Below are 22,520 nucleotides of genomic sequence, written 5' to 3' on the forward strand. Positions count from 1 at the left end.
TTTAATGTAAAACAAAATGGTTTTAGTTAATCGGCTCTTTATTGACTACTACATACTATTATTGGTCAATTCTTTTCACAGAAGATTTTTTTTGGTACAAGAGTTAGAGATGCACCGATATAGGAATTGTTGGCAAATACACAGACAAACATTTACAAAAGGAAGAAATTAGTATTTAGTGGTAATAATTAGTAGTAAACATGCAATAAATTGAATAAAACTGATACATTTTAGTGCAATAGCCCAGCATCACCTAAACATTCCAGTCTTTCGAAGTATAATAAGTACTTTGTCAAATATCAGTTTGAAATACTCAAATCTTGATATTCTTTTTGAAACAATTATCTGCCAATACTGATATGATTCCAATATCATTATGCATCCCTAATAAGAACCGACAATTAAAAGCCTCAGAAACTAGCAAATTTCTCAATGGAGGCAGATGCTCAAAGTATAAATCAAGCAAGTTCAAAGTAATATCAGGATTATCAGCAAGATTTTTGCCAATATTGCCAATAACAAAGTAAGTTGAATATCAATATGGTCAATTTTATGGACCAACTGATATATCGGTCAGACTCTAAGAAAAACCTGACAGTTGACTGCCACTGCTGGTGGACATCAGTGCTAAAATATAGGATGAAAAAGCAGTATTAGCGTTTCCGTCAGTGCACTGCAGTACACTGATTGGTGGTTTGGTGAGATGCATATTTTGCTGCAGTGTAGTGAGATGAAGTGTGAGTTGATTTGCAGAGATATTCTTAAGCAGCTGTGAAAGAGCCAGCAGACAGCAGTGACAGAGACAGCAGATCACTTGCTGAGGATGTAATACAGGCAAACGCCCCATGATTCTGCAGGCCTGTGAGGATCCAGCTGAAAAACAGGCAGAGTTAAGACTAATCTACACATAGTGCGGCCCACACACACAGGCTTACAGAGAGATACACATTAAATGTTTAGTCGAGGAGCGAGACCCTCTGAACACTCAGTTCCTGCTTATTCAGACCCGAGGCATGAGGTGTGTGTGTTAACAAGGAAATTACACGGAAAACACAAAGCGTTACAGTGACAGCAGTGAAGCACGCGAAGTGCCTCCCTTCAGCTTTCTTTGACTGCCATCCCTCCACCCCCAAATCACACACAAATACACCTAAGAGTGCGCAGTCTCCCACCAACACACACTCCTCCTGTTGTGTTCGAGCCTTCATCAGAGAAAAAAGTGCCAGTTTAATTACCCCCACTGGGCTGAGAGAGACAGGGAGAGAAAGAGAGAGAGAGCATGAGAGAGAGAGAGAGAGAGAGAGAGAGAGAGAGAGAGAGAGAGAGAGAAATAGAGAGAGAGAGAGAGAGAAAGAGAGAAAGAGAGAAAGAAAGAAAGAGAGAGAGAGAGAAAGAAAGAAAGAGACAGATGGACAGACATAGAGAGAGAGAGGGAGCACGAGAGAGAAGGGTTAGGTAAGATGCAGAACAATTTTAAAGCTGCACTAAGTAAGGTTTTTTGTTCTTTTTGTGAAAACTGAAATAGGTAGCATTACTGAGTCAGGAGAAAAAAACATGCCAAAATAGAGTGTGCTTAAAAATAATAACATACAAGTCAAAGGTGTCTGGTCTGATTTTACAGGATTTTTTGGATCATGTCATACATCTTCAGAGGCTAAAAAAAAGGGTCCAGCTCCATGTTTAGTTCTTAAATGTAAAATCATCATTATACTCATGATATGATGACCATAGTAGATAATTCATTTACATTCTCAGTAGACATGTCCTTGACTACTTTCTTACTGTCCAAAAAAATAAAGGAAAAAAGGCACACTGTTTTCACTGGGACTATAAAAAAAGCACATAAACAGAGAAATTAAACTCCCAAAACTCAGCTACAGCATAGATCTCTTTTTTGATACTCTTTTAACGCACACATGTCAGGTTCATCCGCTGTGGGAAGGAGGTGTGAAGAACAACCCATGCTGCAAAACGTTCATCTGCATGTTGCTTGCATTACACATTTCCAACTGAGAGGTCTCCAAATCCCCAAAGTCTCACATAGTGCAGCTTTAATTTCAGCGTTTGTGTGATTTTAAGCTGAATTTTACAGCAACATCAAGAAGTGAGAGAACGTGAAAAAGAGATAAAGGATAATTTCTAGCAGTTCAACATGACAGTTTAGATTTTAGAAGGTGGAATTTACAGCAGTTTCCAGTGTGCTAACAAGGATGGAGAAAAGAGAAGAGATCTGACCCCAATCTGACATCACTCATGAGAGATATTCAAACTAGGCTGGTTTTCTTTTTGTGTATGAATTGGCCAATCAAATCATTCAAAAATGTTATTATGGAACATTATGGAATATAATGTAATTTTTAATAATATGACTGGCCAATTCATACACAATAAAGAATATTTAATTTCCCCAAATTACTCACAGCAAACTTCCTCTTTCCAAAGCACATCAATTTACCTCCATATGGAGTCTTTCAAGGTGATAAACCGATGCTAGAAATCAGGTCAATATATCTAGCATAGTCTTATTCCTTCTCATATCAGAATATCCTCAAACGTTTTGCAAATTTAGCAAAGCTACTGCTTTTCATTCTTTAAATTAAATCAATAAACTCAAAACAGGTTCTAATGGGAGATACATGGGCTAGTTGGAGCTAGATAATGCAGTCTACAGTACAATCAACTTAGGGTGTCTTCCTGTTTCAGGGTTTTTGTGGACCCAAGGCCATCTGACCTAAGACTCATAGTACATTTACTAAATTGTAAAAGCGATTAGCAAGCGCAGGTGCAGCCCAGAGAACCGATCCTGAACAGGTCCTCCTGAAAACTGTGGTCTGGGTTTCTCTTCAAATGTACTTGGGTGCGGTCGACATCATGTGTAAAAACTGTCCTCTCTCAGTGCTGGCCACTGAATAAAGTCAACTTGTCATGTTACTCCCTGTTTCAAGTTTTGGATGGTCAGGGAAAGCCACAGTGTGGTCTGTGGAGGAGATGGAAGGTAGTAAAAGTGCTTGCACTGAGCATAAAACACATGCCTGCACTGCTAAACATCTTGTGAGAACAATTCCTCATTTGCAGGTTTTCCTGCATGAGGATAAGCCACAAATCCTAAAGACGCTGTTCATCACAGTTTGACTGATGGTACTGAAAAAAACATTAAAATCTATAAAGAGATGAACTTACTGTGCACCTTTTTCTACAGATATGAGCACAAAGGTGATGTGTGCAACTGCGCAATCTGTCTATGTTTCTGAAAAAAATCTTCTGCATGAAAATGGTACTTTAATAATAATCTCCTCCCACAGTGAGCCCAGGATCAACCCTAAGTGAGAACTCAACTATTCGGACAAAATGTAAACAGAAATCACGTGGATTTTGACCAATATTTCAAAATGATATTTGATGACTATTTTCCAGAACTGTAAAATGTTTAGGCACTGGGCTACTGTGCTCAAATACCTGCATTTTATTACTTTTGTGCAAATATGCCCCACATTTCTTCTTAATCCCAATCTAGGCAGATATAAAGGTGACATTTTAAAAAACCCTATATGTACTGGCATTGACTGATAAGTATATGAAAAACACAGGACATCACCATCAGCCCATAATTCCCTTATTGACTGGTGAACCCTGGTGCAAATGCCCTTACAATGTGCTGTTCAACAAGACAGAAATCCTGCTTTGTGAGAGGTGCTCTGGAGTTGTAATCTTCTTTGACTTAAATTGACATTGCTGGTTGTAGGCCGGTGCAGACTAGCAGACAACTCATCATGAGTCTTGGATAATGCACAATCCATTTTTGAAGGCATATGCAGCTGACCCTTCCGGTCACTACAAAAAGGTGTCACTGGCTATTATCAGAGATTCAATTTGAAAATAACTACTTTTACTGCAAGAGCTCTGAGTGCTCACACAGAATGTAATTTCCTCTGGTATTATTACCTTTCATACACTGCAGATCCGTGTTGGCACATTTTGCCATCCATCACTTATATTACAGCAGTCCACCTCATTGAGTAACTAACTAATTCAACCAAAAAAGGGCTTAAGCCACACAAATTGTTTAGGGACAACAAAAAATTACAATCTTTCATCCCTATGTTTTATCAGCACACTAACTCTGGCCTCAAAGCAGCTGAACAAACGTTTCTAATTTTTTAACTTGCACAGATGCCAAAAATGACATGACCAAATGGTGTTTTGAATCCGTTATTGGACTGTTCTATTTGAAAGACCTCCAAATACCTGACAGTCTGTATAATCAAACTCTGACACTAACCACGTAGAGTACAGTTCAGGTCTGCTGCATTAAAAATATGATCCTAGGATCTGATCTATTTTTCTAAGGCATTTTTGAATTCTTTTCTGCTTACTTAATTATAGCACTGCCTGCTTTCTTACTATCCAAAAAAGGAAGGAAAAAAGGCACACTTTGTGTCTCATTGGGACTATCAAGAAAGCACATACACAGAAACAAAATTAAATTCCCAAAGCTTATGCTTTTGCAGAATCAGCTACAGTTCAGTGGGCAGCTATTGGAGCTTCCAGAAAGAATCTCTTTCTTTGGAAATTGTTTTGATGGCTAAACTGAATCTGTTTTAATGACATACTGTACTCGCCCACTTGTCCAGTATGTTCTTTCTCAGAAATCTCTTAGAGATGTGAGAAAAATCAGGAGCTTTGTCACATTAGTAACTCAATGTGGGGTCAGCTCGTGGCTCAATGACCCTGTGCTGCCATTGCAGTGACATCACTCTTCATATTACATAGGTCGGATTAAAGTGAACTCAATCCTGCTCTATTTCCCAACTGGATATTTGAGTTTCTGGCTGAAAATTGCTGTCAAAGTCTCCACATCTGGAGTGGATTTCCCCCCAGTAAGCAATATTCTGCAGTGACTGCTGAAACTGCTGAACTTTTACCTCAGGTCTATATGGTCAACAACGCTGTTATAAAAGAGGTGAAGTGCATCTGACTAATACTCTATATCCATATGAACATTCCATATGAACACTGCAGAATGTTTTAATGTTTTCTGCACTGTAGTCACATGTCTCTCCACGGACCAGTGGACCCTCAGAGATAATTTTACCACCAAGGAAAGAGGATAACATCCCCTTCTCCATGCAGGAGAAGAGCAGAGACTGCTGACCATGGCACAGCCCTAGAGAGATGACCTCTGGGATTTCAGAGAGAGGACACACAGCTCACACCACGGCCGCTAGCACAACAACAACCGGCCATAAGGAAAACAACGCCCGTCTTTAATTAGCGCTCTGGGGAAATGTGGCATCAGAAGCAACCCAAACAGAACGAGGCGCACATGCTAGTACCTTCACACTATCCGTGAGCCACAGCTCCGGAAACAATACAAATGTGAAAAAAGGGACGTCCGCCAAGGTTCCAAAACCGAGTTCATATCTGAAAGCATCTCCAAATTTAAATTGATACTAGAGATGTGATTTGGAATGATGTGAGGTTAGAATGGCGGCAGAAGAGAAGAAAAGTGACCGCAACTCTGCGGCTCACATTCGCAGAAACTGGAAGCCACACGGCTTATCAGTGAGAAGAGGGAGCTGTATTTCAAAGCTTTCCTTTCACATGGCTTTTGGTGGTTTCTTTTTTGGAAGACGTTACGGAAAGTGGAGTTACGCAGCTGTAAAAAATGTGCTCCGGCTCTGAGGGTTTCTAGCCAAGCTTTGGCCAGGTCTCACTGAACCACATGAAAGACTTGCAGACAACAGGATGGAGTCAGAATGATGAAGAGACACCTGACTAAGCAATCACAAACCCCATGCTGCTCTCCTCCTGCTTTTTTGACTCTTTCCTTCTCACCATTTCTTTCTTTTATCTCTTTTCCTTTCTCCTCAATACCTCCCTCCAGTCACTCATGGCATCTCCTGTGTTGCCCACATCAGAGTGAGAGTAAATATGGCAAAACTGTACACAAATAATTCCACAACTTGGCCCAGCTCCATCTTCTACTACATAGTCCATTATGTATGTGTGTGTGGGCCTGAATCTCTGATGTGCAAAGAAAATAAAGCTTCTTAAATTTAATAAAAACACAGGAGTGAGACTGGCTGCACAGGAGATGATAGAAGAGAGCAAATAAGAAAGAGAAGGAAGGAGGGAAAAGAAGAAGAGGCGGAAGAGAGGATGGCCGCAGGTGTGGGGAAGCCTTTGGATAATAACAACAGTGCAAAACAACCACTCGCTTAATGCACACTGACTACCCCAAAACAAAAAAAAAGAGGACAGCAGGACAAAAGAAAAGAAACAAAAGGTCCCTAGGACCAAGACAGAGACAGAAAAAGGAGGGAGGGAGGAAGAGAGAGGGGCTGAATCAGGTTGCACTGGGAGGAAGCCCCTCTCTGTTTGGGAATGTTTTAGGGAGCGTTCCGGAACACTGGCGGAGGGAGCTATGTGTGAGAACAGACTCCAGCGTCAGCGTTCCGCTGTCTGCTCCCACTCCTGTCACCTGGGGAGAGGGAGTTTCCTGATTCCCTCAGGGAGGGAAGGACAGGGCGAGGGAAGTGTGCAGACGCATCCCGGGATGCTGTGAGAAAAAGGGAATGGCTTTTATTAGTCAGCAGCCTGTTATCTGACAGCCTGCATCCAGGTGAAAGAGCGAGTGATAGTAAGGGCATTAGAAGCCTGGCTTCACAAAGGGCTGTATGATATGGTCAAAATGCTGGTATAGCAATTATGTTGGGATTATATTAAAATTATGTTGCTACATATCAAAAGTGGTCAAAAATTGGTCAAAAACTGCAGTCTTAGATTTTGGACGAAAAAGAAAATAGTATTTTGACCGAAAATAACAGGGATTAAACAGGCCTGAAAGAAAGTGTCACAATCTAATACTTTACACATCAATTATAAGGCAATGAAAATGAGAACTCCATGTCAAATGAGTCACAAATGACCATGCAAAACGCAAAGTGTTACAAAAAAAATAATGGAATTCACTGCCTTGGATGATGTACCATTCTCTGTTGTTGAGGACATTAGATTTTGGGGCACATACTGCAGCCTACATACTGTAATTATTTTATTAAGTTTATTTTATGTGAATTATTTTTATTTGTTTTCAGTTGTTTTCCAGTTTTCAGTTTTGGCCCACTGTGTCGTGCATTTTGGTTATGGCCAAAGACTTTCATTTCAAAAAAGAAGAATAATGACATGACAAGTAAAAAGAAGAATAAATATTTCACGATTCTGCACTGTTTCTAGGTCCCTATTCAAATTTAAGCATATTTGCGAAACTGACCAAGGCCTTTGTACAAAAAGGTCAATTTGTTTTTTGTATTATTCCATCTATTGAAGCTCATGTTCAGACAACTCTCAGGTAGATTTAATCTACTCATTAGAGGCTTTTGTCACTGCTAGTGATCAGAGGCTGTGCCGGCTGCAGTGTGCCATCATCAAAAGAATGATGAAAAGAAAAAAAAAAAAGATTTTAGAAAGATTCTACTATTCACCTGGATTTGTATGCTGATAACATCATTTGTAATGCACATGTTGTAATAAATTAGAAAGGAATGCAAAATAAAAGTATTTTCACTATTGGTCTCAAACATTTGGACCCCACTGTACATTTAAGTTAATGAGTAAATTAGATTTTTGGCTGAACTACTGCTTTAATCAAGTAGTCAATCCTCATACCAGTAGGATGTAGTCATTCATTCATCAAAATATTGACTGAAATACATTTAATTCAGTCTTGTTGCTGTGGGTGCTGAGTGTTAATTAGTTAGTTAAATAAAAGACATTCTAAAACATACTCAAGGTTTTAAATCGCCAGCTGTGGTGACTGACACTCTACAGCAGGGGTTTCAAAGTCCAGTCCCAGAGGGTCCAAGTCCAGCAGAGTTGGTGATTTTCCTGCTAAAATCTACCTATTAAATATGACAATTAACTAATGAGATGAGTGTGTGCTTGAGCAGGAAAATCAACAAACTGTGTGAGATTGAGACCCCTGCTCTTGAGATTTACACTTAAAATTGCTCACAATGTTTTACATTTTTTGGCCTAGGGTTCGGCCTCAAAATGGCAGGCGTGTGCACAAAATAAACCCCGACAGGGAGATCAGGACCTTGTTGAAATGCTACATTTTGGCTGGTTTAAGTTGTGTTGTGAAATTTGATGGGTGGTTTTCATGAATTTAGGTGGGTTTTAAACAGTTATTTAGTTGGAAATTACTTAAATAATCTGGCAACCCAGATGGCAGGGCTTCTGGAGCCCTGTGTGAAATGAGTGAGACAAAAGGATTGCACCCCTCTTCCCGCTCAGACTCATAAATAACAGCAGTGCGCCAGCACCGTGTCACCTGATCTGCAGGAATGCCACGGCCCTCAGCTCGGTCCTCAACAAGCGTGGAGAACCCGGCGGAGAACACACAGCCTGGGCATAAATCACAGATGAGAGCCACAGCAACTCACACAAGTGCAGGACAACACAATGCTGCTTAATTAACAGCAACAAACATGGGTCAGCACCTCAGTCATGAGTTCAAGACACTATTAGGCTGGACGTGGTAATACACAGAGTGAACAGGTTCTGTAGGAACAGGAAGGTCAGTACACTGACAAATACATCAACACTGAATGCACCTGTCAACAAGTAAAGAGGAAATAGTTTCTAAATGTCTACATCTTCGCAGAGAGAGAGAGAGCGTGAGAGAGAGAGAAGTGAATGAGAGGACAGTGAAAAACGGAGACAAAAGAAAGAAACAAAAAGAAAGAGTTAGTAAGACAAAAAAAAGAGAGGGGTGGAAAAAAGAGTGGGAATGAGAGAGGAGACAAATTAAAGAGAGAGTGAGTGAGTTAGAGAGTAAATAGAGAGAGGAAAAAGAGAGAAAGAGGACAAGAGTTAGAGAAAGAGAGAAACAGGATGAGAGTTACAGAGAGAGTTAGAGAGAGAGGACGAGAGAGAGAGAGAGAAAGATGAAGTGTATTAATGTCATCTACCGTGTTCCAATAAAAGGGCTTGAATGAGCAGAGTAGTAATCATAAAAAACTCCATCTATTTGGAATCAGCCCATTAAGCAGGACAGGGGGAGAGAGAGAGCTCTCACAGAGACAAATAGACAGAATACACCGCTAACTCAGTAAAGCACCATAAACACATCCATACAGTCCATCACTAGCACTTCGCTCTTCCTCCATTACAGCCGAGTAGTTTCCCTACCCTTCCTCACTCCTATTAGCATTTCAGTGGGTAAAAGTATACATATAAATATGAGCAAATGACAAAATATAACAAAAGAAATATGGGGTGAAATGAGCAATTCAAGCTGAATATGTTTGTTTTAGTACGGCTAAACTGAAGCAGCAGTCTCTTTGCTTAGAGCATATATTTAAAAAAGCAAATGAGTTCTCCAAAAATGTCTGTTTGGACATCCCTCACAAACGAGGATGCACCGAAAGCCTTGTAGATCAGTTAAGAACATCTATGCAAAGAATAAATTAACTGTGCTGGTCTGTCAGTATAGCCATGATTGTTTTTTTTTCCCCTCACCATCTTGACTTTTGTTTATTTTTGCAATGTAAAGGGGTATTCAGACTAGGCCTCTCACAGTTATTACACTTTTGTCTGATTGCAATGCTGTTTTCAGCATCGACAACTAGGAAGTAAAATAGCAGATAAGCAGATTTGGCCACTTTAGGCTTGTACTTTAATAGTTGCATACAATTAACAAAACAAGACAATTACATTTTGAATTACTTTACATGGCAAGTATTCACCAGCTAAAATGTCATGATATGACAGGCCTAGTTCTCATAAAAAGAAGAAAAGAGATTAGTAGTAGTAGTAGTACTGTTAGTAATAGTAGTGTAGTGTGAATATGTGTCTCTTACAGGTGGCCTGTCAGTCAGTTCCTCGCTATGCTGTCCACTCTCTCCTGGAGGTCCCAGTGCAGAGTCACTGCTGCTCCTAACCATCAGAGGGGTGCCTGAAAAACACACACAGAAAATATTTAATCTCACAAAAAATCTGATTTTAAATTTTTGAGAAAATAACAAGAGTTCTGAAACCACAGCAATCTCAGCACAACTGTCCAGATATAAACCCTTAACTTTCAGTTATAAACCCTCAACCTTCAGTTCTGAATATTATCAGTCTATTTTCATCACAGGCTGTTATGCAGAAGCAGGAGAGAGGAGAGCCTGCGTGTAGAGGCTGACTTTTAACTCTCAGCACAACATACTTCTCAGAGGAGAACGGGCATGTCAAGGACTTTGAGAGAGGAAGGATGAAGGGAGAGAAAGATAGAATAAGAAGAGAGACAGCAACAGTCATGAGGGTTTAATGGAATATTTTTTTTTTTTTTTCAAACAGCAAACACGGCAGCTGGGACAGTGTCATACACTCTGACATTACTCTCCCACGAGCAAACCATGTTTCTCCCAAACTTGTCGCTTTTTACCCTTAAACACCTGGTAACCTCAAACACAAGTCACAGTACTCATCATGCATGAGAGTTCAACAACAACCATTCCACTAAATATTAAATGAAAAGGAAAAAAAAACACTATATTTCTCCTACAGGTTTAAAAATCTGTTCTATGAATTGAAATGGCAAAGACTGCTCTGGGAACATCACTACACACCACGTTTCTTTGGACGCACACTAACATACACTGTTCCATTATTTTACTCCATTCTGTATATCAGTACAGCAGTGTTTGAAATCTGGAATCACTGTTGTGAATAAAGTAAAACCAGTTTTGTTGCAGATACATATACAGAATGATTCTAATTAGAGATCCAACAAAACGGGAACTGTGGAATGAATCCCAACATCCAATATTTTTCATGTATATATCTGTAGATGGTAATCCATAAAGAATTGTAAAATTGGGAATATATCTACCTGGATCAGTAGCCCAGCGTCGCCTGTAAAATCTTAATATCTGTCCATTTTTTTAGTAGATTGCGTGCACATACCAACATAATTCTGATATCATCGTGCATCTCTAATTCTAATAAGATACTAATATTCCACAGGTTTTAAAAGATTGCTAAGAAGCTATAAAAATTCTAAAATATTTTGGCGATTAACAAATCTGATGATTTTGTAACAACTGAGAAAGCTGGGTAGCATCAAAAATAAGCTTACAATAAAACAAACATCCAGAATATCTCATACTAAAAATGCCTCACAATCAAGCAGCTATTCACAGTAATTTTGTGAGAAATATCTACAAACAGACAATCACAGCCTAATACTAAATAAAATATTTTTTAATAAAAAATTCTTGCTGTTTGTAAAATATTTTATATTGTGAAGAAACCATTGGTTTAACATTTTGGTGTCTAGTTTATAAAATTTCAATGTACACTTTATAAGTTATTACTGAATTCCAATTATTAATAGGAAAAGTGATTTCCAACTTTTGAACAGTAGAGTATATCTGTGTACTGCTGAATGCAAAAATATGAACAGCCCTGGTCAAATTACATGTTTTGTTGATTTTCAAATTGAAAATAAATAAACATCCTCCACAGGGAACTTGCATGTTACTTTCAGCAAAAAATAGTATGTGTGCCTTAAAATGTGCATTAGTGTGTTCTCTGTTTAGGACATGTTCACTTGTTTTCACTTAGAAAATCAATAAAATGTAGTTTGACCAGAGGTGCGCAATCAACTATATGTGTTAGTATTTCTTTTGCTTCTTCTAGTAGCTATACCTCAATTTTGCTATGATGGTCATCCCAGACATTGATTAAAAACAAAGTTATTTACAGAATCCAAAAATTCAAAGTCTTATTATTCTGTAATACTCTCCAACTCAATGCAATACAAGCTCTGGCAAAACAAATGGAGGGAAAAAGAAAGAGCGTGCGTGAGTTTGCCAGTTTCAGCAGGAGGTAAACTAAGTACTCAGTGAGACCGAAGCATTTTGGCTCTTTCTTCAGCAGTGCCCCCCCCCACGCCTCTCCCCCCACAGGCCTGCATGCTCTGGCGGCTGTGCCTCCACTCTCTCCTGGCCAGGAAGGACAGGCTCCGCTGGGCTTGAACGCCCCCAGGCCACCGTGTCTGCCTGATTTCACCCCGCAGGGGGTAGTGGGAGAATAAAGGGGGGGGGTTCTGTGCCCGGCCCAGTTGGACCCCAAGCTGCTCTGTGGGACAGCCAGCGTGAGGCCACCTTCCGTCCAGACAATTAGCCCTAACTAACAGGCCAGCAGAGGAGCACGGCCCTGGTGTAAAGCCACAAATCTCACAAACGCTACTTCATCAAGGCCATAATAACCCAGGCACCGAGGACATTCTATTATATGCATGAAAGTAACCAGTGCACCGGGAAGCAAACTCTTCTATACAGTACGTGCCCAGAACTTGAATAGGACTATATTCGGTTATCAAGCTACCAGACATGGAATTGAAGGGGATGTGCCAGCAGTGTCGTTTTAGTTAAATGTCATATGAAAGAAGTGCTCAATCCTTTACTCATCCCGCTGAGCATTGATAGAAGGTGTAAAAGGGAGCACGAGTGAGAGAGAGAGAGAAAGAGATGAGACATTCTTCCCATCACTCTATAATCAAACGCTCTGTGCAGACAGAGTGCATGGAGGAACAGTGGCGGCGGTCACACAAGCCTTTCAGCATGACACATCTCAGTTGCACACTGCCTGCATCTACCCCTTAGCCAAACACGGAAGAAAAACAGCTTCAGCAGACGAGCCTGTAACCCTGCTCTGATAAGTCACGCAGAGTGGCATTATAATGGATTCAGCAAACCTATTTACAGTAACATCTATTAATATCATCACCGCTGCCGCAACTGAAAGATACGCTTGAAACAACTGCTATCAGCTATCAAATGGAGATATAACAGTTGTGAGAGAAAGTTTGTGACTCTGAAGTTTGGATTTCTAATCTGATCTTCATCTCAAGTCATAACATACACAACACCCTCTATACATAAACATAAATACATCATATTCAAACCTTGTAACTGCATTTTCAGGTTTTTATTTATTTACCATATTTGAAAACACCAGATGTTTTATAGTTGGTGTGAGCATTTCATTTTAGACCAAAATGGTCTAAAATTACTTGAAATAAAACCTCATTATACTATAGAGTTTAACAAGATAAGATTTTTCCCGCCTATAATGTTACTTCCAAAGATACCATTTCAGAGATGACAATATACATATTTCGATGGGAAATGCCAAAAGTAATAAATATAATATTTATGAAATATGCAGTTAGGATGCAAGCAGTAAAAAAAAATATTTTAATTTGCTAACATCACACAATATGTTTATTGGTTTACTGGAATGCAGTTTAACCTAACTAGTTTTGCAGAATATTCCACTAGCTTGCAGTAATGTATTCTTACTCTATTCCATAAAACAATACTATTAAATCTTTTTAAATAATAAATTCAACACCAAACAACATGTCCTAACACTTCATGACTGCTGATGGCTTAAACAAAGACAGAAGAGTAAAAGACTGTGAAATCATAAGTCATAAGTTTTCTGGCTTTAAGAATATTCTATTATTTCAATATTCTATAATATGATCTTATCTTACGGGAAAATGGGATATGATCTGGGCCACAACATAGTATACAAGCCTATTACAAAAGTTTTCAGTGTAAAGGCCTATTCACACTTAGAGTGTTCTTATAGGTAGATAAATGCACAGGAAGTTATGAAAATGATAACACAGCATATTAATGCTGTCTTTCACATCGAGTCGGAAACTGATGCAATACGATGTTGTGTAAAATGTATAATTGGATGCTCTACACTGCACGGATGCGTTAAAAATCTAACTTTTCAATCAGAGCTCTGTTGTCATGGTCACAGTCCAAGCAAATATGCATCATGATGTCCACTAAACATTCACCTTTCCATCTTCTCAGCGTTTTCTTTTTATCAGAAACAAGTATAGTTGGTGCGAATAGGTCTCAAGACCAGAGTACTACTGCACACAGAATGTCATGTCCAAGTTTTCTTGACCAAAGTGACCAAAGGAAACAGAGCAAATCAGACTGATTCACTACAGCACTCTGCTACGTGGACTAAAGCACAACCTGAGAGGAACACTCTCATCCATCAGGTTAAACTCCATTCAGCACTCTGCGTACCCAACAGTCACCACAACCAGGTAGCTATGACCCAAAGTACTGTTACAATCACTGCTCTGCCTCGACCCCTACCCTATCATTCATCATCTTCAGTCATTAGTCCAGCACTACCCATGATCACCTCTGAAGCTAGACCACTTCAGCTCATGGTGAGTTGGTATCCCCAACTTACTGCTCCTTATTTTACAGCTCTGCTCATTCAGATGCTTCTCCCCAGCTTCCAATTCATCAGGCAGCAGCATGGAGCCATTAGAGCAGGCTTATAATGGATGGAGTGTCAGTGGGCTGATGAGTGTGGATTCAGGCTGAGAGATTGAGAAGATGGAGAGAGACCACGAGGACGCTGTGCTCTGTGGGCTAAAACTGTAGCCCTGGGGGTCTTTACTCATCACAGCATCTCTCCGCTGCTCCATCCATCTCGCTCTTTAGCTCACCCTGGGCTCTCTCTCTCTCTCTCCCCTTCACTCCATTTCTCATTCTCTCACTCAACCTCCCGAATCATTTGTTCTAAATTTCTCTCTCACTCTTTTCCATCATCTACCTCTTCTACATGCATGAGGTGATGGAACACCATCCAAAGACCTTTTAAAAACAAAAAATAACAGCTTTTAATCTAATATCAACACCAACTTCAAGAACATGTCTGAACACTTCATGACTGGTGGTCATAAAGACCCTGAGGGATGGCTTAAGCAAAGACAGAAGGTTGACAGACTGTGGAATCATAACTCATAAAACATTCAAATGATCTCAAAGCCAATTTGGGGTGGTACGGTGGTCTCAGGGGTGTTCAATCAAATACAAAATGTATACACTGAGAAATATTTGTAGGGTCAAATATTGATCATTATACGAAGAGCACCCTTGATGCACTTAAACCTGGAGACTATTGATTAGAACAAATGGGAAAATCAATGCTGTTTTCAATCAGCCCAAAATGTGTTTTTTGTAAAGGCACAGAGACAGCAAGAGTATAAGAGAATAAGAGAGATACAATAAGCTAGACACAGAAGAAAAATCATAAATCTAATACTTTCTCACAAATAAGAATAAAAAGGCCTTGGATCTAAAGTTCCAGACAGCAGATGAATCAAATGCTTAAAACAAGAAAAAGAAAAAACTACAAAAGCATTAGTTCTTAAACATCTACTAATCACCTCAGCACTTGATGAGACACACTGTGGTTTGCTGAGAGCCACATGGTCATCCAGCCCTGTGGTACTCTCAGCCTCACTCTGCTGGGTCAGCGCCATCCAATCCTATTTCCTGTCTAAGTGAATCTGTGCTTTATCACTCAGACAGAGACCCATACAGTACAGGAGGTTAAGGTTATGCCCTGGTGGTTTTCATAAATATGTCAGAAGTGATGAAAGTGGCTGGATTTGGTTGTATAGAAGATAACCTGTCGGTGAGGATTCCTCACACGCGCAGGCCTGACACTGAGTATGACCAGGGGGCTTCAGGTGAGACTAGCCAGACACACTCCAACAGGCAGGGCTTACTGAGCTAAAACACACACTTCCTCTTTGCTCTCCTTCATCTCTGACTCACCAACATTTGCCTTAAATTGATGTTCTCCCTGTTCTCCTCTACCTGTACCTCTCTCTGACTAAACTCACTCTTTGTCTATGACTTTTTTTCCTTCTTCAATTGTTATCTCCTTGTCTTCCATATAATTTTGAATGAGCATTTTTGATATGTCTGCTCTTTGGCAAAAACTGATTATGAAAATGTCAGTAACATAAGTAGACATCTAAATTCCAAAGATCACATGTGGTCCAGTCAGTCGAGACAAAACTTTTCTTCATTTCCCAATGAAATGCATGCAGCCACTCTGCAAAAATCTAGCTGTGTAGATGCAACCTTATCATTAGACAAGAGTTGATCATGTTCTATACTTTTAAAAAATAAAGGTTCCTAAATGGTTTACCTTTAATTGGCAGTTTTTCTTTAAAATGGTATAAAAATTCTACATTATGCAGACCTGCCAACACCTATGCATTTCATGTAGCAGATACGCATTTTGACATCAAAGTACGTTGATGCGATTTGTCACTCAAAACTACGCAAAAAGTTGGTGACGCCTGTGAGTTCAATTGTGTCCGTGCAGTATTAAAATCTAACAGCAAGAGGCAGCTGCGTCCTGCCTTCTGAAAAACAAAGAAAGAAGAAGAGTTCGACCAATCATAGCTCTGGGTTCATTCCCCGGGGATGACAAATGCATAATGTCAATCATTTCAAGAGACTGCAAACCGATACCAACACAAAATGGTGTTTATCCCTAGTTCCACAAGGGAGGTCGGTACTTTTAACTCCTTTAAAAGAGAAGGTAAACAGGCTGGACTGGATGTGAAAAGTTGAAATTCTGAATTGAGTTAACTTAACGGAGACCTGTCAACATTAATTATTATTAACATTAATAACATTAGCCTAATGTTACATAATTTACGTAACATTACGTAATTTGCAGCTAGCTTGCCTGTTCACCAGGCATTTAGCAAAGTAATGTGAAGTTAAAAGGTCCGTGCATTGCAGATTGTTAAACGTGACTTTTTCCCCAGTACTGTACTCATAATTATTATTTCATTTTATTTTTGATGGGGGAGACCATGCTGAATAACCAAACTTTATGACATTTAGGCAAGTGGGGAAATGAACGTGTGTTAAGTGTTTTGTTTTGTTTTTTGGGTTTTTTTTTGGCAGATTGGCAAGTCTGCGTTATGTGGAAAACTCTAAAAAAGGTTCTTTAGACCAGCCCATCTCGTTTACAAATATGTTTTTGTTTTTTTTTTAAAGAAAAAATCCAGTGTTTTCGTTAATATCTCACAAAGCAAGATTTCTGGCTACTTTTAAGCATAGTTTGATCTAACCCTGAATGTTCTGTCTCACAATGTAGATCACTTTTTACCAGGCTACATCACATGGCAACTTGGTGCCGCACGCCTTGTTCCAGATTACGGATTGTAAACAGCTTTTGAACAAATCAGGGCCAAGATTCTGCCAATAATGGACAGCCTTCTGACAGAGGTGGACCCATCCTGTACCTTTCCAGTCACTGTTTTTCCCCCTTTCTATCAATCACAAGAAAAATATTGCCTTTCAGCAGTGGAAAGCAATCATACTACATAGGTATTACGAATATAAATGACTTATTACCCAAATGTGCATTAACATGATGACAGTGGCGACAGCACTGCTTTTTAGCACTATAAATGCTTTACGTCTTCATATGTTCATAGTATGATGTGTTTTCAGTCACTGAAAAATAAGCCTATTTCAGAAGATTGCCTGTTCATCATAAACATCACGCTTTCTTGTGTAAGCGCATGAAGATTAAGCTTGGCATGAGCATCTAAACCTGGGTTAAAATGTACAGTTGTTAACCGCTGTTAACCGTAAAAAAGGTCAACCAAAGCTGCATTTGTTTTGTGAAGTAAAATTTAAACTGGAAGTTTACTTCAAACCAGAAAAGGACCAAACGAAATCAAACTACCACCAAAGATACTGTTGTAAACATACGTAAAACTGGGTGTACGTCTCAGCACTGCTAGAATCCTGCTTTGTACAGCAGACCAGTTGCAATCAGGGGGAGGTCTCAGAATGAATGAGGCAGTGATTAGAACCTATCACAGACAGAGGGAGGTCCCCGAAAAAAAATCGACAGAGTGATTAGGAGTTCTAGTACGGACCATACTAACTCAAAGGACCGTGTCGTTTTGGCCAAAAATCACAGGAGCAGTCATTTTGCTTCAAAACATTGTTTTAAGTTGAAGTATACTGCTGACTTTAGCAAGAAAGCCTGTCTAAGATGGACATGCTTCATGAGACAGGCCCCTGGCAGACCTTCTGCCCAGGATCAGAGTCAAATTATGCTCAATACAAGCTCAATTCAACTATTTAGTCGCAGATATCTGTGACTAAATGTAGATTAAAATTAAAACTGAACTAGTAAAATTAATTTGGTTAAAATCAAGTTAAAAGATATGGCTAAATTATGACCAAACCTAATTAAAGATTAGTTTAGATTAAACTAAAAATAAAAATTTCTGCCAAAATTGGCACTGCCACCTAGTCTCTCCTCTCCCTGTTTTGCTTGCTCACTGGGGCTGCACCATATGGACAAAATAACCAAATGCCATCATACTGCTGCAAACTGTGATTGCAATATGCCTCGCACTAAATTAAAATCATAATGTTATACCATCAATGTGATAGAATTAAAAACCAGTCTGTCTTTTTTGGACCAAGATGATTTACATTTGCTGAATGAAGCTCTAATTCATCCAAACCTACAGAAACTTGTGTAGGAAGTGTAAGAACTGGTCAGGAACTCATAGTACCTAATAAGATGCAGTAATTTGTTTAAGGGTTTATTTAGGTATTGCAGCCTTGTGAGATATCACTACTGCAAAGGAGGTCAATATTGTGATAGCAGTTAACCAACAATATATTGTCCTGTCCTATAGCCCACTCTTTCTCTGTCTCTCACCCCATGTGTCTCTCTCTCTCTCTCTGTCTGTGTCATCTCCTGGCTGACAGCGTGACCGATGCAGTGAGGGACTCCAGCGCTGCTGTGCAGCCTGTTTTGGGTTACAGAAGGATCACAGCAGAGATGTTTACATGGGCCAGCGGCCTCCATCCGGGGTCATGATAGAGAGCAGAGACCTGAGAGCGTCAGTGGAGAAAGGTTGAGAGTGTCAGAGGTAATTTACTGCCTCTGTGCTACGGCAGCCCCTGAGGGACACATTACCTCCTGGCCTAAACCAACATAGAGACACTGAGGTTAAAGACTTCATCAGCGAGAGGCACCTGGAAGAGCTCAGAGGATCAATTCATAGACTCAAACCACACAAACATGAGGAACCTCCATCCACGACATGGATAGAGAATCTGATAAGCTAGTCTGAGAACATCTGCAGCTGTAACGTAGTCTACATTAACCTCTTAGACTTAGGCTCTCACACTAAATGCTTTGAAATGCACACAATCTAGGCAAATTTCTACACTAGAGCGGTCTCCAGAGGGAAGCTATTTCACCAATTTTCCACATGGAATGTGCACAATCGCAGAGCTTCATCCCTCTGATTAGGATCAAACCCTCGAGTGTAGACAGTGCTACATGCTGATTGATGTCATTTTAGTCTTTTATATTTGTGCTGCATAGTCTCTGGACCGAGGTGTTCAGAGTTCAGTGTGTATATATGAGCGCACATCCACACAACTGCACCCCTAAAGGTGAACCAGCCTTATTAGTAATAAGCACGGCCCCTGGCTGTACTGGGACCTGCTGATAACATCTTTCTCCCCCTGAGGCAGGAAAGCAGCAGTTCAAGAATCAATAGACTGCAATGATTCCACACAAAGAGGGAGGTACAGAGTCATAACCCCTACATATACTACACACACTATATACGAACACATATTCGCACCGCATGAGAGGAACGCACTCAGAATGGCTACAATTCGCTGTGGTGTTTAACTGTGTATAAGTGAACCAAGTAGACATGGCCATGACCTGGGAAAGGAGTTAAAGGGAGTTTTGAGGGACGTTTTTTTTCACAAAAAGCATATTTTGTTAAGTTTTCAGATACTGTAAAATCAATTTTTGTGATTTTGTTTGTCACATGCTCAAGAGGAGTTTTGAGAGACATTCTTCCACAAAAAGCAAATTGTCTAGTTTTAGATACAGTATTTTTTTTTTTTTTGTGAAAGATATGCTTCTAATTACCATCCACAGGCTTCTACACATTGAACAGCATCCAGTTTCTGGATCAAAATTTGAGCTACCTCAAGTATAAAAACAATTCATCATACATTATCAAGTCCTTGTGTTATTGTGAACTGATTTTTAGCATAAAATTGTTCTTTACTTACTGTCTTCTTAACTAGTATTTAGTAGCTTCAGTAACCCATGAAATATATCACTACTATGAAATGGAAGATACCAAGATAACTTTGAATGCACTCGCCAAGTACATTTATGAGTTTTAGGCCAACTTTAGAGAGTCTGTACACAACAACCACAGTGACATCATACTATCAGAAAAACTGCATAGTAACAAAGAACTGACTGGGTGTTAGCTTATTATGCCATCTTCTTATTTATTTTCTAGCAATTGTTTGACTTTTCCTTCTGCTCCTTATTATACTGACTAAAATAAAAAAATAAATAAATGAATAAATTGAACTTGTACTTAAGTTATTTAGTTTTTTTTTTATTCCTATTACTGTTGTGCTGGTGTAGTGTGCCAGTTGCAGCTCCAGTATCTCAGAAAACTTTAATATTCTGAAATATACTGTCTCTTATGAAGATTACTAATATAAAAATGGTACACTTTTGTCATTTAGCTCTAGAAAGGCCAAAATCCCAGATCTACTAAAAAAGACACAGAGGTCATTTTGACCAATTGTATTTTACATGCTTAATTCTACCACAACAGAGAATAATTTTAAAAAATTGTTTTTGTATTGTTGGGATATGACAAAAATGTCTGGATGACTAATGTAAATTCTGAATTAAAAAAAAAAAAAAAAAAACACATTAATTCATCCATAAGCATCGGCACTAGTTCTAGACAATAGAACCTATACAAATACCTCAAACTAGGTCTTTCTGCAATAAAAAAAACAGTTTCAAATGAATGTATTTCACATATGAACTAAAAGATCAATAAAACATGAAAAGAACATTTCTGTAACATGGTGGCAGCTTTTTATGTCATGGGTACAGCTTTTTATGCTCTGTTCACCATGTATTTGCAGCCAGCCACAGCCGTATGATGAATTTGCTGGGTCTGGAAGCCATAGCCTATAATGTCTGATCTACCATTGTACTGTGGCTGTATAATTCTATTCTGGATTATACTTTATCACTTCTTTCCAGATATTTTGTGAGGTAAATCAGATGAGGTGATTAGGCTACCAAATAACATCTGACCCTGTGGAATAACGGAAAAAAGAGCTGGCCCAAGGATATGAAATGTAAGGTGTGTTGTTGTTGCAGTCTTACAAAGGAGTGAGTCATGATGGCTACAATACCAAACACCATTTTAGTTAATTATCAACATCCAATTTATATTCCATTACACAAAAATCTACACTTAAGTGTGCACTTAGGCAGGCCTATAACAACGCTGCATTTTCTGATGGATGATAATATAAAAATGTGCTGTTACAGAGCTGACAGACTATAATATAGACTCTACTCTGAAGACTCTAGGTTTGAGAGACAGAACCGCTGAAGTCATAGCAACCTGCACCATACAAACAACAGTAAATAGCACAGTAAAATGTACACGGCAGACGAACTGCATAAATGGAGTGTGAAAAATGATACTGGTGCCAACTAATACAATTGTGCTTAATACAATTAAGTATGAAAGAGTATGAGACTTCCTAGTGCTAGCTAATGTCCCTTGCCTCTCTTAGCCATGATCTATCAGTTTGTTTTACAAAGACAAACCACAGGAGTGTAACAAGGAACCGTTTATTCTGTGACATCTGAAGGTTAACTCCATGACTTCACTCTGTTGCATGTGCTTGTGTGTCTCTGTAAGCTAATGCAGCCCAGACAATACTGTTTCTCTCTGTAGACTTCTGAGCATGGTTTTAAAAGCAGGGTTACAAAAGCAGATATTTTAACCAGCACAATGTGCCAAGAGAAGAATTTTCAATTTAGTTTGATTTATTTATTTCTTTTTTATTTAACATCAAAACAGCTCTCAACATCATGATATGACCAAGAACATAAACAGTATGTCTGGCTCTGCTTCAAGACACCACCCAACTGACTTTGAATGTCTGAGTAAAATTCCAGCCCAAAAACTCCTGCTCCAGCCTACCTCTGCTCTCCGCCAGAGTGAGGAATCCCTTCAAAAAGCTGAAATTGATTTTTCCTCTCTGTGGCTTTCTGCTTTGTGAACTAATTGAAGTAATAAAACAAACCAGTAAAGCATAAAATAGTATTAGGGAGCTGGTTTCATTGCAGGGATTTCACAGGTCATCATAGAGCTAAATGAAGGGGGAGGATGTGAGGCCGTGCTGGGACTGCAAAAGACGCATATTCACTTCCTGTGGTCATGGATGACTGGACACGGTGCATTCACTCAGACTAGAGTGATAATCCACTTAGTGAGGAAGTATCAGTGGACCGGAGCACAGGGGCAGCCAGGGGGATCCCAGCAGGTTACAGGAAAGAGGTGTGTGTTTGTGTTAAGGGTGTAACGATTTCAATACAATATCGGGAAAAAACATGGATGTTTGAAACAGTATATAGAAATTTAAAACTGTACCATCAGTACGCCTTGCTGCCTCTCATTCGCCATCACTCTCACTCTCAAACATCTCTCATTCTCTCTCTGTACTGGAAACTGATAATTACCAAACAAGGCATCTGGATGGATCTTATCT

At 39.4% G+C, this 22,520-nt stretch overlaps 1 protein-coding gene across 5 annotated transcripts in view; it reads right to left on the reverse strand.

Moving 5' to 3' along the window:
• Positions 1–22,520, reverse strand: part of pard3bb (par-3 family cell polarity regulator beta b) — a 305,148-nt gene that overhangs the window by 213,294 nt on the left and 69,334 nt on the right. For all 5 annotated transcript variants that reach the window (XM_036568581.1, XM_036568590.1, XM_036568609.1 and 2 more), the window contains exon 5: positions 9,864–9,958. In XM_036568581.1, coding sequence (XP_036424474.1) covers positions 9,864–9,958 — 95 coding nt within the window. The remainder of the gene's footprint in view (positions 1–9,863; positions 9,959–22,520) is intronic.

This window comes from Colossoma macropomum, unplaced genomic scaffold (genome assembly GCF_904425465.1).
Source record: "Colossoma macropomum unplaced genomic scaffold, Colossoma_macropomum, whole genome shotgun sequence".
NCBI lineage: Eukaryota > Metazoa > Chordata > Actinopteri > Characiformes > Serrasalmidae > Colossoma > Colossoma macropomum.